Source organism: Hemitrygon akajei, chromosome 11, assembly GCF_048418815.1.
Source record: "Hemitrygon akajei chromosome 11, sHemAka1.3, whole genome shotgun sequence".
Taxonomy (NCBI): Eukaryota; Metazoa; Chordata; class Chondrichthyes; order Myliobatiformes; family Dasyatidae; genus Hemitrygon; species Hemitrygon akajei.
Window position 1 is genome coordinate 42,287,372 of NC_133134.1, and position 17,200 is coordinate 42,304,571.

The 17,200-nt window shown below is 39.1% G+C and overlaps 1 protein-coding gene across 1 annotated transcript in view; it reads left to right on the plus strand.

Moving 5' to 3' along the window:
* LOC140736333 (uncharacterized) overlaps nt 1-17,200 on the plus strand; it is a 457,303-nt gene that overhangs the window by 265,487 nt on the left and 174,616 nt on the right. Inside the window, exons 105-130 of the mRNA XM_073062333.1 lie at nt 1,143-1,320; nt 1,414-1,626; nt 2,502-2,672; nt 2,788-2,925; nt 3,105-3,154; nt 3,621-3,741; nt 4,074-4,156; nt 4,829-4,958; nt 5,108-5,298; nt 5,850-5,937; nt 6,861-6,981; nt 8,107-8,285; nt 8,834-8,980; nt 9,768-9,895; nt 11,073-11,206; nt 11,715-11,809; nt 12,416-12,563; nt 13,786-13,805; nt 13,925-13,946; nt 14,037-14,064; nt 14,298-14,379; nt 14,594-14,761; nt 14,962-15,173; nt 16,031-16,125; nt 16,300-16,412; nt 16,615-16,770. Of these exons, the coding sequence (XP_072918434.1) occupies nt 1,143-1,320; nt 1,414-1,626; nt 2,502-2,672; nt 2,788-2,925; nt 3,105-3,154; nt 3,621-3,741; nt 4,074-4,156; nt 4,829-4,958; nt 5,108-5,298; nt 5,850-5,937; nt 6,861-6,981; nt 8,107-8,285; nt 8,834-8,980; nt 9,768-9,895; nt 11,073-11,206; nt 11,715-11,809; nt 12,416-12,563; nt 13,786-13,805; nt 13,925-13,946; nt 14,037-14,064; nt 14,298-14,379; nt 14,594-14,761; nt 14,962-15,173; nt 16,031-16,125; nt 16,300-16,412; nt 16,615-16,770 (3,211 nt within the window). The remainder of the gene's footprint in view (nt 1-1,142; nt 1,321-1,413; nt 1,627-2,501; nt 2,673-2,787; nt 2,926-3,104; nt 3,155-3,620; nt 3,742-4,073; nt 4,157-4,828; nt 4,959-5,107; nt 5,299-5,849; nt 5,938-6,860; nt 6,982-8,106; nt 8,286-8,833; nt 8,981-9,767; nt 9,896-11,072; nt 11,207-11,714; nt 11,810-12,415; nt 12,564-13,785; nt 13,806-13,924; nt 13,947-14,036; nt 14,065-14,297; nt 14,380-14,593; nt 14,762-14,961; nt 15,174-16,030; nt 16,126-16,299; nt 16,413-16,614; nt 16,771-17,200) is intronic.

The following is a 17,200-nucleotide window of genomic DNA, read 5'->3' on the forward strand; positions in this document are numbered from 1 at the left end:
AGAATGCCAATGAGATGGTTTTTTAGAGCAGCTTGTGGTTCAGCCCACTAGGAGGAAGGCAATTCTGAATTGTGTTATGAATAAGGTTTGATTAGGGAGCTTGAGGTAAAGGAACTCTTAGTGATCATAATGTGATAGAATTCACACTGAAATTTGAGAGGGAGAGGACTAGAATATAAAAACAAAGATGTGAGTTGTAGATAAAGTGTTGCAATAAAGTATGATTAGAATCAGAATCAGAATCAGACTTTAATTGCCAAGTACCTATGCACATACAAGGAATTTACTTCCGGCAGATGTTGTCTCTCTGCTCATAACAATAATAATGATAAATATAAATGAAAATATAGATTATACATACAGGTAGTGCAATCCAAGTAATAGTTAGCCGACAGTTATCCGGCAGTTAACTGTTCAGCAAAGTGACTGCAGTAGGGAAAAAACTTCTCCAGTGCCTATTAGTCTTAGTCTGGAGGGATCTGAAGCGCCTACCAGACGGAAGCAGATCAAACAGTCCGTGCGCAGGATGGGAGGAGTCCTTTATGATGTTCCCCGCCCTCTTCTTCAACCTGGAAGAGTTATAGCTTTATAGTTATGGTTATAGCTTTATAGAATTTGATTGAACACTTGTATTAGTACAGTTGAATTGATAGTCTGTTAGTTACCGTGAAGTAATATATTGGGAGTAGCATTTGGATATATTTGATATATAACTGGAAAATGCTTGTGGTGAAATATGATTGGGAGCCAATACTTTAGAATCATTTGATTCAGTAGAAACTTTTGCTTCAGTAAGAAAATTTATAGAATAGTGAATGTTGACTGAGGTGACAGACTGGAATTGCAGAGGCATACGTTAGATTCTTAGAAAGGATCTTGCTGTGACCTGACTTACCAGGTCTGTATGGATATTGAAGTTATTTGAAATATTCTCTGAATTGGCAGTTGACACATTGCGCATGAAATTTGCATCAAATTTGGTTCTGTGCCACTTCAAATGTCCGAATAAATATTACATTTGCAAATCAATTGAAATCTTTAATGATGATATTTGTAACAAGCCTTGCTATAGCTGTGGGATGCAAATTTCTAGAGCACTGAGAGATATGGCCATGCTAACACTGACTGATGTTCTTTTACAGTCTGCCAAACTCTCTTCTGTGCTTCATTACCAAAACTAATCTGCTTCAGAAATTGACTGCACAGCAAACATTGTCTTTAATCGGAAGAATAAACAAAGTCTGCGGACTTAACCTAACATCCAACACGTCTACCGATGGTCCAGTATCTCCTGAAGAGCCAACAGATGAGCAATTGAAGGTAATAATAAATTAATGGTGGAACACCTTCAGTTCATGTGAAGTGTTTTCTTGGATGGATAAAAGTAATAATTTTCCTTTGCGTCTTTTTCAGTTGGCAGTTGTTCTAGTGGGTAAAATCGACAACTTTTCAGTCAGCACTTTGAACACCTTGGGGCAAACTGCTGTTGGACTGTCATTGTCACAGGTTGATAATATTGATGGGAACACTCTGCAGCAAGCCCTGCCAAGTCTGGGCAACGTCAGAGGCTGGAACATTGGCCAGTCTAGTTCAATAGTGAGCAAGTTACTAACGAGTGGCTTCAAGGTAAGAAGCAATGACTCTGGTGGTACCAAGACATCGAGAAAATTGAAGACTATAGTATATTAGCATGAGCATTTAATGTGAATTAGTTTTAATACCTATATTAGACAAACTATTTCAAAGAGCTTTGTGTAAATTTAATGCTAAAGTTATGAATCCCATTGTGCCTATACTGAGTTTTTTGAATTTACTCCCATTGCAGTTAGTTCCCCTCAGCTCTACAATTTCCTTCACTTAATGTTTGCGACTGAAGGTGGGGAAAAGAGAATGAAGGGGGAAATGTCCAGCAAAATAACAGCCTGAGTGTATAAGTTGCCAAGCCTGGGGATACACTTTTTGTAGTTGCCGTAGGAGTTAGGTCAGCAGGGAGAGTCATTGTCCGGGTGGAGGATGAAGTTTGTGATGGGGGAGAGGTGGAGTGAGGTGGGTGAATTTGGATGCGTCACAGAATGTGTGGCCCAGGATAGTTGAATGATTCTGTGATCCAAATGTATTCCAGAAAGTCATTGTCATATCTGCATTTAAGTTTCTCGTGGTGAACTGAATAAATAGTTAAAAAGGAATTGTATGTCCATCGTAGAGATATTGGTATATTGTCTGTGAAAAGCTGTCAGGGTTGTCTATTTGAGGTCTTTAGAGATTCCCAGGATATTGCTTCTACTATGTCTGTAATTTTCCTGTTATGTAAGTTCCATTCATGTTCAGCACTGAAAAATTCTTTAACTAGAGCAACAGCAAGTATTTTCAACTACTTCTAACGAACTATTTGGTTCCATCTGGAATGGGAATATAATGAGATTGTTATACAGCACAATTTGCAAATTTACTATTGATTGTGTTTTGAAAGCTTTGCGATTTGTATTTTAATTTACATCTAGGTCAATGACACAAGTCGTCTGCTGGGTCTGGGAAGCCTGGTGTCTGGAATTCCCAGTGGCGTGTTCCGACGCATAAATCCTCAGATATTCATCAGTGTTATCTCAAATGAGAGATTTGTCGAGAATATCGGCAGAGCACCACAACCCATACGGCAGATCTGTGTTCTGCAGGTGAGTGATGTGAGATTTCAGTGATAGAGGAATGTGCCATCTATATTTCCCCAATGTTACTTCAAAACTTGCTTTCATCGTCCAGTAAATAACCTTCTGTTTCATTCTAAATCAGGTGCTGAGGAATGTGGAGAATCCAGTGACAACAGTGAAGGCAGTTCCATCAGTTCTTGCCGCAGAGGTTCCACCTGTCCTGTTAAATTCCAACCTAAGCCTCAGTGATGTTAACAATAAAGAGTGGACTCCCAGTCAGGTAAATGATCCTGTTGCTTGCAAGCAGAGACAATGGCTGGAAGGAAAATCAGCTGCAGTTGGGAATTGTGCATTAATTTAAAGATGTCGGGAATGTTATCCCATTTATGTTGTATTCATGTATAAACAGACTACGACCCTATTGTGTTAATCAATAATTAAAATGCTTTTATTCCACAGTCCGCTGTGTTCTTTGAAAGGCTGGTCAGATACAACAACAATTTTGAGATGTAAGCAATTCTCTTTTAATTTCTGCCTTTATTTTGCCTATTATCTTTTTGTATTTAATTTGTTGATGTAGTTGAGTTTAGTGTAACCTTATATGTAGTTTCTAAAGCAGGCATATTTATTCAAGTGATGTGTTATGTTCAACTTGCCTCAATAATTAAACTGGTGTGAATAGAGGGCTCTCATTGATTTTTACAGAGTTGTGTTCATAGGTGAAATATTTAGTGCACAGAGTATGACTAATGTCATAACACCCGGATTTCTTTACATTTTTATTTCTAATCTCCAGTATGTTTCATGACAATGGTGGGCTCATTGAAGAGGGTTAAATAAATGAAATAAGCAAAGTGCTTTTCAGTCACTCATGGGCTATATGCTGAGAAACCTGTGATGTAGAGGTTATGATAAGAGATTTGAAAGTCAGGAAATTAGGAACATTTAGAAATTAATAATGCCATACCTTTCCAGATTTTCAGTGGCTGTCCTGCGAGGTTTCAGTTGTGGAGCAACAAAAGCCCTGGATTTTCAAACATTTTTGAAGCTTGTTCAAGCAATGAAGGTTAAAGGGATTATGCTTGATGAAAGTCAGGTAAAATTATTCTCAAAAACACAAGTGTAGATGCAAGGCAATAGATTGTCACTGATGGATTGAATAAAAAGAGGGGGTGTTTATTTTGGAAATAAATTTCAATGTAAGTTGTGAACTGATCTCTGAATGAATTTTAAAGGTAGACAGTAATGATGCTAAGTTTTCAGATGTATGGGATTCTTGAAGATTGTCAAATTGTGGTATGTCCCACTTGTCAGTATCAAAGGAAGCTCCCATGTCATCACCTACTGCAGCAAAACACTATAGTAAGGAAGATAACTGAGAAATCAGTGCTTCTGGTCCCAATGTGACATTGTGGTCTGTCTTTCCAGCTTGAGTGCATTTCTGGCAGACTCGCTTCTGAAAGTATGAAAGTGCCCTTGGATGCCTTGCCTGGGGATGTTCTGCTGTTCAAGTATGTTATATTCTTTGATAATTTCCTCAGTTACTTTATTGATACTGATGTTTTTTTTTCCAACTCTGCTGTAACTTCCAGTGTGTTTAATTGGAGCTTTCATAGGCCTACAACCCACGTTTTTTTTTCAGTCAGAATGCTCATTGCTTACTCCTGAACCCTCAGTTCCCGAGGGTGATGTGAGAAATTGGGATGACATTAGTTGATGGGTTAGCCAGTACTGAGAGTAGCCCAGGGAGAGATGTTGTTTGTGAACCAAAAGGGACAAAAAGTAATTGTAGATAGCATTGCGAGGCTGTGGTCTACTGTTGCACTGTTGATATCTGCTAGCAACAGGAGAGACCAGCAATGATCATTGGTCAGATTATTGTGGTCCAGTCTTCCTTGCAATGCTCCAAAAAGAGCGTTCCACAGGGAATGACATCTCTTGATCTTCATCTGCCAGAGAAAAGTTAATCTACCAGGAAGTGCTACATCCGTTTCCACTGAGGTTTCCAAAGTGACCTGAATCAGATCTTCAGGGAGAGTACATTGCCCATTGTTTTACAATGAATTGAGGATAGTTCAGCAATCAAATGGGGATGGTGTTGGGAGCTGAAGGATATATACATTAAGGTTCGATAAATTGCAAATGACTCTTCATATTCATAAGCATATTTTTTCATGTTATAGTTATCAATACTTCAGGGCTTCATACAATTGCCGGGATTTCTACAAACTAGTTGGGAAATCAAATGTCAACATCTTAAGAAAAGTATCAGCGAGAGAGCGAAATATTCTGAATGATGCTAGAATGTGTTTGGTAGGTATTAAGATCCTCCATATCTTTGATTGTGGTTTTGTTACTTCATGTGATGAGAGTGCTCTTAAGAATGAAACAGACTTACTGAGGTTCTATTGTGTTCACTGATATCCTTCAGAATTAATGCTGCTCTTTTGATGCATACTCAGGGAATTATGAACAGGAACCTGACCAAGGAAGACTTGACAATACTGGATGGATTGGTCTGTGACATTGATGGATCTGTTATCAGGGCATCTGATCTTTCGGTTCTGGATGCCTTAAAGAATTGTGTCTCCTTTAGAGATGATCAGAAAGAGGCAATTGAAATCCTCCTGAGAAGTGGAAAGAGCAGATATGGGTGAGTGTGAAACCTTCACATATTTCAACACAGATCACACCAAATTTTCTGCATTTATTCTTTATTATTTCTTCTAAGCAGAATGTGTAACTATCTATGAAGCAGAATCTATGTAAGACCCTGTAGAGGGAAGTGACTTTAAGTAACCACCTGACTAGGAGCCTGGATCAGTATCTGCTAGCCTGAACCATTCCTTCATGTGGATCGTCCTACCAAAAGATGGCTTTTATTGTGGATTTCTTTACAAGCATATTTCCCGTGACTAGTAAATCAGTTATCATTATAGTTTGTATTATAAAGCTTCATAGTTTTCAGGGAAAATCTTTATTTGCTATGATTCCATAAAATAACAATGGAAAAATAATTTTGATATGTCTTCTGTTTTGTTTAACTTGGAAATTAAAGACGCACAGATTAATGTATGTATCTTGTGGGTGGACCTTTGGATGAAGATGGGGTTCCTGTTGAATCGGGCTGTAAAGGCTTGGATTTTCATGCTATGATTTCTTACAATGCTTCTTTAACTCAGAGACCAATTTCTTTGTCTCTAGTTTACCTTCATCATGGTCATCATCTACAATACAAGAGCTTGGAAATCTTCCTTTGGCATTGACCGCAACATGGAGTCAAATAAACAGGGTATAGTTTACTTGCTTAAGCAATCAATTGAGTGGCTCAATTTGTGAGAGAATCATCTTTGTTTCTGAATTCCTACATTAAATTGAGGTCATTTAAGAGTTAACTTTCCTTAGAATGCCTAAAAATCTACATCTCCAATGAGTTAAGTTACTACTTGATCAAGATATTATATTCTGCATGTCTGTTAGTTTTTGTGAAATACTGCATTACGTAACACAGTGTTCTTGTATAGTATGTGATTGAAAATTCTATTTATGCTTGTACAGCACTGACATGGTTAATAAGAATTTGTTTAGTGCTAAACTCTCAAACTAGCATGATTCATCGACATAGAGCACCAAAAACATAGAGTGATTTGGTAGTTAGTGCACTCTTTGAATCTCCTCTGCAGGTAACGGGTAGATTCCATTTCTTGCTTTCTTTCCTTTAGCTACACAGGCCTTGCCATTCCTGTCCCCAGCTTAACCACTACAGTACCAAAACCCCATGTCTCACCCATCTCATTCTCAACCACAGCCCCAATTCCTCATCTTTAGTCTGGTCCCGGTACCCTCTGTCTCAGGCTCAACTCTCCTATTCAAGCCAACAATCAGTGCTGTTATGACCACGTCCTCTTGCTGTGCATTGTTTCCTGGATAATTATGATTTAGTGAACCCCGAAATGATACATTTCCAAGTTGATGTGGTGAGACATTTTTAATAGTTTTGTCCTGTGATTACAACCTTTTGCTCCAACATGTTTATCACTTGACGTTTACATTGGCGTTGGCTTGTTGATGGGAGGGATTGATAATCACACGCCAACTGTTTTCATTAATGAAGTGTGTTTTCTTGCTGTTGCTGTACCTGGCATTTCAAAATGTACGTATCATTGGAAACTCGTTTGGTGCCATTCTTAATCTTTTCCTCTTTACCCCATGCAGCCGACCCTTAAACAAGCTCTGCCAAGATTTCTCAAGAAAATAAAAAGATTCAGATCACCTGGAGAGGTGCTGATATTTATTGCTCAGCTCAAACTACAAGGAAGCTCAAACAATACTAGTGGTATGTAAATAATACAAGTGAATGTTTAGTCAATGTTGTCGGTGGAGTTGTGTAATAAATGTGTTACTGGACTAAAAATCTAGAAATAAAGATTGATCATTCTGAGGTCTAAGTTCAGATTCTAGTATGGTGTGTTCAAATTGAAGTTTAGTTTGTTGACAAAATGAGAAAAAACACTTACCAGCACTCATGATATCAGTGATAATATGCCCGTTTCTGATTCTCATTACTTACCATTCTGGCTCTCATTTCTCTCCAGAACCATAACAATGCAGTTGACTCTCAGCTGTTCTCTAAATTGCCTTTGTAAATCATGCAAATTTCTAATTCACGTCCTGGCTGCTATCTTTGTTCAAAGGCTATCATAATTATGCCCATTTGTACTTGACCTTGAAAGCCTGTTTCCAGGTCAATTTCTTGAGCAAGTGCTGTCCAAGGTAGGGATAATATTAATTAGGGAGTTCCAGAATTTGGATCTAAAATGCTGAAAAAACTTATTTTCAAGTTAGCCTGTTTGTGTCTAATACGGGCGTTTGCATAGGGCAATATTCCCACACTTGCTGCCTTCATTCTCCACGGTGTTTGAAGGTGAGTGGTGCTGACAAAATAGCCATGGCATGTTTCTTTATTCTGTTGTGAAGGGTGCACTATGGGGCCATGCTGTGTCGGTGATGGAGGGAGTGCCTGTGGAGATAGTCAGGCAGCATTCTCTAAGCTCTTATATTTTAAGATTGTAGCACACCCCAGTGTCTTCTGAGTCTTTGCAGGCTAACATTAGAATTATACAGTCAGTTTGTTTGACAAGGCTTCCACTAAACTTCAACTCCCACATAAAAATCATCCCAGAGTGCGAATGTTTTCAGACAGCTTAATCAACAGATTGCAGTTGTTCGGTACTTTCAGCAGTGTGACTGACAGTTTTCCATTCTTCATTTCTACCTATATAGTTTGTTTTGATGATCATTTTCTATAACTCATCTTTTCCCACAGCTATAAGTACTAATTTGATCAAAAGTGCCACCAGTCCTTTTAAATCTTCTCTATTCCATTTGAGAAAATCTTAGCCAGCAGCATTAATCTGTCACTCCTACCTCTTATTCAACTAACAGAAGCTTGCATTTTCAGTCTGCACAGAGGGAGTAATAGCACCAGAAGACATCGATGACTTCATACCTGCAGTCTATGATGCTGCCCAGTTGGACCTTTGCTTGAGTGACGCTGTGCTGAGAGATGGTGTTCTCCAAATGGGATCTCTTGCCTTTGACCCAACTCAGCTGAAAGTTCTGAAAAATAAACTCCTGCAGGTACGTTAGCTCCGTGTGAAACCAGATGAAGAGCATTTTGTTTATTATTTGCCATTCATTGCATAAGAACATCACTCAGTGGTTAATATAATGTGGCGTACCAAGTCACAAATGAAAAGAAAATGAGTAACCACTTTGTTTGTGTCAATAATATCCTATAGGAATACAAATTTCCAGGTTCCAAAGAACTTCTTCATTTTCTTCGTCGCAGAGATCTAATGTGTTTTTTGACCAAAATGTCAACAGGTAGAAATTACCTCAGTTTAATGTTCAGGGTCAAAGTCCTCGTCTCTATCAATGCAAAATGAGCTCGCTTCCAGGGTTCTGCCATCATCACTCCTTAATGGTGTCAACAGGGAATGAGATGAAACCTGCCCAGGCTGGGTATCTTTTCCAATCTATGAAATAAAACACATGAGTTATTTCAAAGTGCGATGAGGAGCAATGGAAATCAATTGTATCTAATTATTTTAAAAGGAGAGACATGTTCTGGAGGCAAGTCTTTCCATCAAAAATCAGAGCTAACATTTTATCGTTTCCTGAAACAGATTTATCCCAATGGCCTTCCAGAAAGCCAGATTCAACTGCTGGGTAACATCTCCACTGTATTTAATGCAACAGAAGTCCGCAGTTGGAATATCACTCGAGTGGAAACTATTTCTGCAATACTGGCACACAAGCTGGAAAACACAATGGTAATGAAATCAGGAGATTTTAACACAAGATATTGGTAGCTTTCTGAATCCTCCTCTCCAAATCCTGATCACCTTGCTGATCAAACATCCTCGTCATAACCTTCTGATTGCATTCCCATCTCAAACAAACCAACAAGTACCTCCCCTTGATCCCATAATCCATCAAACCCTATACAAATTGGGCACAAACTTTCAGTGTGACAGATCACGAGCCTCTGATCTCATTGACTGACACTCTTCCCCTTTGTCCTGAAACTTTCTCTGTCCAACTCAAATGTTGTCTGATCCATTCAACCACCCACCAGATGTTCTCACCAGGTCTAACAACCTCCTTCAAGCTACTGACTCTGCTCATTTCCTCTCTTTGGTCTACAACAACATGCTCTTTTATCCATAATGCTCGAGCCTCGTGCATTATCTGCCATAACCTTTGCTGTCGACATTAATAATGTGATTTAGTTAGGAACAGAGTCAGGAATTTAATCTCTGGAATGCTAATAATATTCTGCAGTGAATTCACTTTTTGCCACAAATGCATGAATAGAACTGCAGATAGAATTACTTCCAAATATTGTGTTCATTAAACTTTGCTGTTTGAAATTGTGAGATTTAGGCCGCAAAGTTAGTTTTCTTCCCACTCTGTCTTCTCTATTAAGGGACATTTCTAACTAGTAACAATTCCATCAATGGAAAGTGATTTAATTAATATTTCAGGACATGTTTAAGCAAAGCGTACTTTGGGGAACAGTTAATAATTTCTTCTGTGTTCTCCAAATTTATTCAACAGGTTAAAGCCATCATTGGAAGATACCTGCAGTTAGATGGTAGTCTTAATGTAGTTTCTTTGAAAGCTATTGGTGGAAACAACTTGTGCACTTTGGATGAAGAACAGCTGATGAAGATTTCAAACCTGACGTAAGTGTCAAACTCAGTTTAGAATTTCGTTGATGCCTGAAATGGTGAAATGAGTTGGAATTCCATAAGGCCTGCTCCCTGTGGATTCATGGCTCCAATATTCTTAGGAAGGACACAAGGATGTTATTTTAGGAAGAGCGAAACGGTGGTGGTGAAACATAACAAGCCACTGTAGGCTACTGTGTGCCTCAAGAATAGACAGGAGCTTCAGTGAATAAGGTTTGCAGTGTTTGTCATGAATTGATCCAAGTAGGTGTTTGAGAATGGTAGAATGGTTGCTTTTGGGCTTTCATGTCTTGTAGACATCTGAGGAAGGGATGCTAAGTCTATGACATTGCTTAATGAGCACATAGAAATTGAGCCAGATCATGCCAGCCATACCTTGAGATGCTGAACAGAATGGAAAGAAGTTTCAGTTGGTAAATTGACAGGTGATGAACATCAGTGGATAAGCAAGATGTTTTGGTGGTGATTTTGAGCAGTGGGTCTGGTCTAGCAAGGCCTAGTAGATGAGGCTTGTGTGATGCAAAGATTTTCCATTCCAAATATCAAAACATTTCATGTGAAATTTTAATCCATTTTCTGCAAACCAATGAGATATAAGAATTATTTTAATTATTATATATATATTGCATTACTGCAGTTTACACTGTTGTTTTGCTTAGGCAGCAACTCTGATATCTCAGCAGATACTTTTCTAATATGGCAGCCTCACACTGATGCATCAGAATGTTCATAAAGGCAGTTCCACAATGGAATGTTGATCTTTTCCAATGTGAAACAGATGATACCTCACAGATCAATGTTTATTTTTTTACACTTGTGTCATATTTTACCTCAAGTTCAAATCCAAACAAATTTCTTAGAACATGAGCCTATGCAGTGAGTGAACAGACAATTCAATTCTGTAAGGCATCATAGTGGTGGCAAGTACAGTACCTTCCTTCCAATTAACCTTGAGGTGCTTTACCATAACAGTATTGGTACCGTGACTCTGATATTTTGAGAAAATATACCAATTCAACTGGCTGTTGCAGTTTGAGCATTTCATTCATGCAGATTGTATCAAAGAAAGGGCATTTCTTTGTGCTGTAAACTGCAGACATGTGTCCACAGCTGCACAGATGCATTTGTTGAAGTGCAAGCCAAGTCTGACATTGTACCCTTATTCCCACAGGGATGCAGGCGCTCTGGATTTCACTGCGTGTTCTCAGCCCCTTAAGAACATTCTTTACAATCAGGCCGTCCTTGAACTGAATGCTCAGCAACAAAACCCAATCGCATACTATCAGCTGATAAAGGTGTATCTGGGTGAGTAACATGAGAGTTCCCTTTCACTCAGTCTGGTCGCCAACTCTGATGTCAATGTATACTTGTTGGAATCCTTGAACTGATGTTCTGAAGGAACTCAGAATGTTCCCTGGTCTGAATGTCCTGGAGTTAGTATGTTGTCGCTGCAGGGACACAATCCAGCTCCCTCTGTTGATGAGTTTGTTTTTAACGTTGGTGACTGCAGAGGTTGCTAATGCATTTGCCCAACTGAAAATATGAGTGGCACTCAAGCACTTGACCAGAGAATCCTGCAGCAATTAGCTGAGTTCTTGAATATCTTTGAGATTCTGAAAGGGTCCGTATAAAGCCTTTAAAGCTGTATAATGCATTTCCCCCCAGTGGGAAATCAGAGGACAACAGAGTAGAGAACCAAATGGAAGTCCTGGAGCAGCCCACAAAACTTGCTGAAAATTACTCCAACGTAGTGAATCCTGTATAATCTGTCGCACTGCAGCACTTATTTCTAAAGTGTCTCTTCTTTCTGCAGGTGGTGCCTCAACTTTTAACTTGAGGTTTCTTGCAAATAATCGAGTTAACATGGACTTTGCAACTTTCAAGAATTTGAATCCGGAAGAAGCGAAGGTACAAATTATTGATTGCAAACCTCTGATTGCTTTACTAATGCATTGCTTTCAATCACTTTATTTGACATCCCTTTTCCCATGCTGACTGAAGAAAGGGACAGCCTTCTTTAAAGGCAGAAGTTAGAAGTGTGATATCCAGGTAACCACAGAGGAAGATCCTCTTGTCACTGGAAATTTAAAAAAACTGCAGGTTCTGAAAATCTGAAATAAAAACATGATTGTTAACCAGGTTTCTTGCTCCTTATATACTGCCTGATTTAATGCATACTTCAACATGTTTTGAATTTATTCAGCAATGCTTTTTTCCCTTCAGTTTCAGAAGTCTGTAGTTATGTAGTTATCATAATAATCAGTCTCCAGGGATAAGATATGAAGACCGTCGATTATGGTGATCAACATCAGTGACAGTGCAATTTCCTCTGAAGATCTTGCAATGTAGAAAAAAACTTAATCGTCAGTAATAAATGAAACTCCAAACAAATTTTGCAATGATTCTGATCCCTTATCAACTCATTCCATCCTGCAGTTGGTTTGTTTGATGTCAAATTTGATGCAATAAATTATTACATGTAATGTTCATTCATGACTTGTGTTTTTATCTCAGGGTCTGAGTGCCCAGAATCTGATCGACTTGCTTGGATTTAACCTTCGAGCTCTTCGAAGTGGAGTGAATGAAACCGTAGTTCAAGTCTGGATAGCCTCGCACAATGAGTCTGAAGTTCGGAAAGTTGGGCTGCTTGGAGATTTTCCAGGTAACTGCCTCATGAGAAGGAGAAAGTGCTTGCTATAGTTAGATATTGAATTGCAATGCTTGGATATTTCAACAAACGCCTTTACTGCAAAATCTTACACAATTTCCTATAAATTTCCTGAATCACGATGATTGCCATCCACTCGCAATCATTTTTAAAATGAAGAAAACTATTATGATCGCCTTAGTTTGATGTCTGGTTTGGGTTTTTCAGAACTAATCAGCTCAGAACTCCACTGCTTTGGTCCAACAAGAGTCTATAGAGATAAATTCTAGAGGTGAATCTTGAATGGTGGCCCTTTCCATCAGAGTCTGAATCAGGACACCCAGGTGAAAGTGAAGTCACTGGGTATCAATCGGCAAGACCCACAGCAGTTAGAGTTATACTTTATATAAAGGAGGATGGTTGCAGTTGCTCAAGGTCACGGCCCCATGATTTTGCTGCAGGAGTTCTTCAGAATTGTGTCCTCTGCCTAACTGTCTTCAGCTTTTTCTTCATTAGGTCAAAGTTAGAGTTGTTTGTTGCAGATTGCATCGTTTTGAAATTCATTTACAGTTTCTCAGCCAGTGCCCACAGAACCAAGCCAGGGTAACATTTGGACACGTGATGAAATGTGGCAAGTAACTTTTACACTGCAGGCGAGCATCATCTTAATCACAGTAGACAGTCAATGGTATTACCATTGCTTCATTCCCCTTCCCCACGCCATCCAGTCAACGTCCTGTGGTTACCATTGATGAAATTCTCAGGAATTGATGCTCTAAAGAGCTTAAGTTTTTTTGTCAAGACATCTATTTTAATGAAGGGTTTGGATGGTAAAGCTCTTGGGATTTGGTGGTGTCGGACCAGCAGATTTTCTAGTCTTTTGGAGTTCTGTTGATTCCCCAATCGGCTTAAATAGATGGTTCTAGATATTACACAGTATTCTGATAAATGTTTCAGTGCATCTGGTAATGCGGCATCTGCTCGACAACGTGTTTCAAGGGAGGAGGGGAATTGTTACTCATGAGCCAGATGCCAACTGCCATGATTTCACAAAGGTTGGATGGCAGGTTACTGCATTACAGCAATGGTGGAGCCAGCTCAAATGTTACATTTTTGTACTCTTCCTTCCAGGGTCAATAACTTTCAGTGTGGTTTCTTTTTTGATAAATTACTGTTAAGAATCATAGCACGTAATCAGGATAACCTTGTAACAATAATGTTTTCTGTTTGTTTTCAGAAGCCCAGCCTACTGACAGGGTAAGAAAAAATCTAGTACTGTTCAACACCAGTAACACTTTACAAAATCATCTTACATTTATCAGATCAATTCAGAATGAAAAAGTATTAAATTAATAATTGTTCTTTCTCATCTTTAGCCTGATAATGCCACAGTTAATGGTGAGTGCTCAAACCACACTTATAATGAATTCTTTGGTTAATCTGTGTTATGGTTCCCATGTATTAATTCTTTTCTACTTTTTCAAACAGATACAAGATTGTGTGCCGGTGTGAACAGGTAAGAACTGGACTACAATCACTTTGCTTAAGAGATTTTTTAAAGTTGTTATTGGCTGACTGCATCTGACATTGAGGATGCCCAAATACCTATTGTGCCAGAATGGCAGATGACAAGAAGTATAAGTTTGATTTATATTTTATGATGAACATTTAGCAAAGAAAGTGGGTGTTTTGTTGTTTGTTTCTCAACTAATTTCCTTCTCTAAAATTGATTTTATTTTCTTTCCATAGTTTGGCTTTGAACAATTTCCTGATTAACGTTAACAGAAGCCATACCTGCAGCTTCAGTATTGCACAGTTTGCTTGTGCAGAGGTAAGCATTGCCACTGACTAGAATTTCATGCAATCGCCATTTGTACTTAAATTAAGCAATGTAGTTGTAGAGCAGCTCTGTTAAGACTGTATGTTAATGACTTCTGTGAGCTCATTGGCTCATGTACTTAGTTGAGCCTTACTTATTTGTTGATACTTCACGTCAGTATTCTGGGCTGTTTTAATCTTCTTTTATATCACATTTATCTCTGCAGACTCCTCTGCTGCTTTCACATCTAAGCAGTGACCTCTTGTCAGACATCTTTCTGTGCTTCACTGGTCCAAAGGCTCTGAATAGGTCAGATGAAACTGCCCTGACTGTTTTCCTTCAGAAGCTTGACAGAGCCACATTGATGGAGGCACTGCACATGTTCAACAACAGGGTAAATAATTTAAAAGATGTAGACACTGTCATGGAATGAATTTTCTGCAGCTAACATGACTGTTGTTGCTCTGTCCAATTCTACTGCATGATATTTTGATACAGAAATATTCCAATTTCATTCTCATTCAGAATTGTTTGGTTTCAGACCTGTGCAAGAAATCTCTCTGTTCACTGATCACCTGCTGTGTTTTCTTTCAGACACAGAACATGACAGTAATTCCCCTGATGACAAAGATCACATTTATGAATGCCCTGTGGGAGGCTGTGAGAACCAGTGAAAACTTAACAAGTACCATCTTCCTGAGAAAGTGGTTCCAGAGGCAATTCCAGCCGTTCATTGCTGGCATTTCTCAGTCAGTGCTGAGACCTCTTCTGAGAAGAAATCTAAGCTGTGAAGGTTATCGAGCAGTGTGAGTGAATGTCTCTCTCTTACAATAATCTATTGCTGCATGGAGAAGTATGTAACTTGTTCATAGCTGTACAGCACTCCTGTAGTGCCTGCATGACGCAAGTTCGAAGTGCCATACTTATCTGAATGCAGCAAGACACTCCAAAATATGTTGCAAATTTATCAAAAGTTGCATTGGACAGCAATGCATGCTGCATGAGTTCCAAGAAAAAGATAACGGTAGAGCTAGATAGAATTTGTGAAATACTTCAGCTTTGTATCAAGATTTGTATGCAAGTCTGTGATTCCAGAGGCTCTGCAGATGCTGGAAATCCAGAGAAGAAACAAATTGCTGGAAGAACTCAACAGGTCAGGCAGCGTCTATGGAGAGGAATAAACAGTTGACATGTTGAGCCAAGACCCTAAATCAGGACTAGAAAGTAGGGAGGTAGAAACCAGAATACAAAGATAGGGGAAGGGGTATGAGTACAAGTTGGCAAGTGATAGGTGAAACCAGGTGAAGGGGGAATAAATTGAGAAGTTAGGAGATGATTGGTGGAAGAGGTAAAGGGCAGAAGAAGAAGGACTATGATACTAGAAGAGAATGGGAAGGAGGAGAGACACCACAGGGTAGTGATGGGCAGGTGAGGAGAATGAAAGTTGTAAGCGAAGGAGCTGGAATTGGGAATGAAAAAAGACAGAAGGGGAAGGGAGTGTTCGTTGTCAGAGGTTCGTGGCATCATAACAACTTTAATGACGGAATTAGGATAAGCTTTCAGTCTAGATGCCTGCGTGAACATTGAAGCCTCATTTAGGAAGGATACTAAAAATGTTTTAATAGTTTTATGTAATAAATGTCATTAACTTTTTTTTGTTTAGCCTAAATGGCCTCAATTATGGATTCAGCGATATGCCACGTGAAACAAAAGAGACCGTGCTGAGAGTATGGATCCTTGGTTACCTCAACAGCACAGGTAAGTCCGAAAAGCATTCGTCAATGAAAAAGAAGAGTAACTGGTATTTGTTTTCACTGTGTCCAGATCATTCAGCTATGTTAGCCGGCAACATATCTAGCTACCACACATTTAAAGTAAATAAAATATCATCTCTGTTTCAAAGCGGATACTTATGATTTTGTTTTCTTGCAGCGTTCCCACCACGTTGTTATGTAAATGGCAGCGTTACAATCTACCTGAACAGCTATTTCCAGAGTTTCTCCAAATTGCTCAAACTGACAGATGCATTTTTCCTCGTTCCTGAGGTAAAAGCCAATATTTTTTCTTTCTGTGAGTCGGTGTGTGCGAGAGCTGGTGTGATTGTTAGTTTGCCACTTAAAATAATATTAGCCATGGTGATTGTCAATAGTCTAATGCAAATTGAAAGTTATTTTGAGCATGCATTCAGGTGTGTTACATGGTCTGTTTCTGGTTATGTCGATCGAATTTCATTTTGTGTGTTTACAGTTGCTCAATGTTACTGATCCCCGTGAATTGGCTGATGTGCTGAGCATGCCAGGATTCATCGATAACAACCGGCTGCTAACCTCAGTGTTGGTCTCCATCCAACCCATTCAGAAACTGGCTTCATTCATAGATCGATTCAATGAAAACACCCAAAAGGTGAGAGGCAGTTGTTTAGTTTTTCAGTAGCAGGATGCAGTCATATTAAACTGGAGACTTCAAATAAAGAAAGGACACCTTAATTTAAAATCTTCTCACCTGCCTATTACTTCCCTCTGGGTCCCCTCCTCCTCCTTTTTCCTCCATGGTCTACTTTCATCTCTTATCAGATTCCTCCTTCTTCAGCCCTTGACCTTTCCCACCCACCTGGACAAACCTATCAGCTTCCAACAAGCTTCGTTCTACTCCCCACCCCCCACCTTTTTATTCTGGTATCTTTCCCTTCCTTTCCAGTCCTAATGAAGGGTGTCGGACTGAAACATCAATTATTTATTCATTTCTATATATGCTGCCTGACCTGCTGAGTTCCTCCAGCATTTTCTATGTGTTCCTCTGGATTTCCAGCATCTTGTGTTTGTTACCACGAATA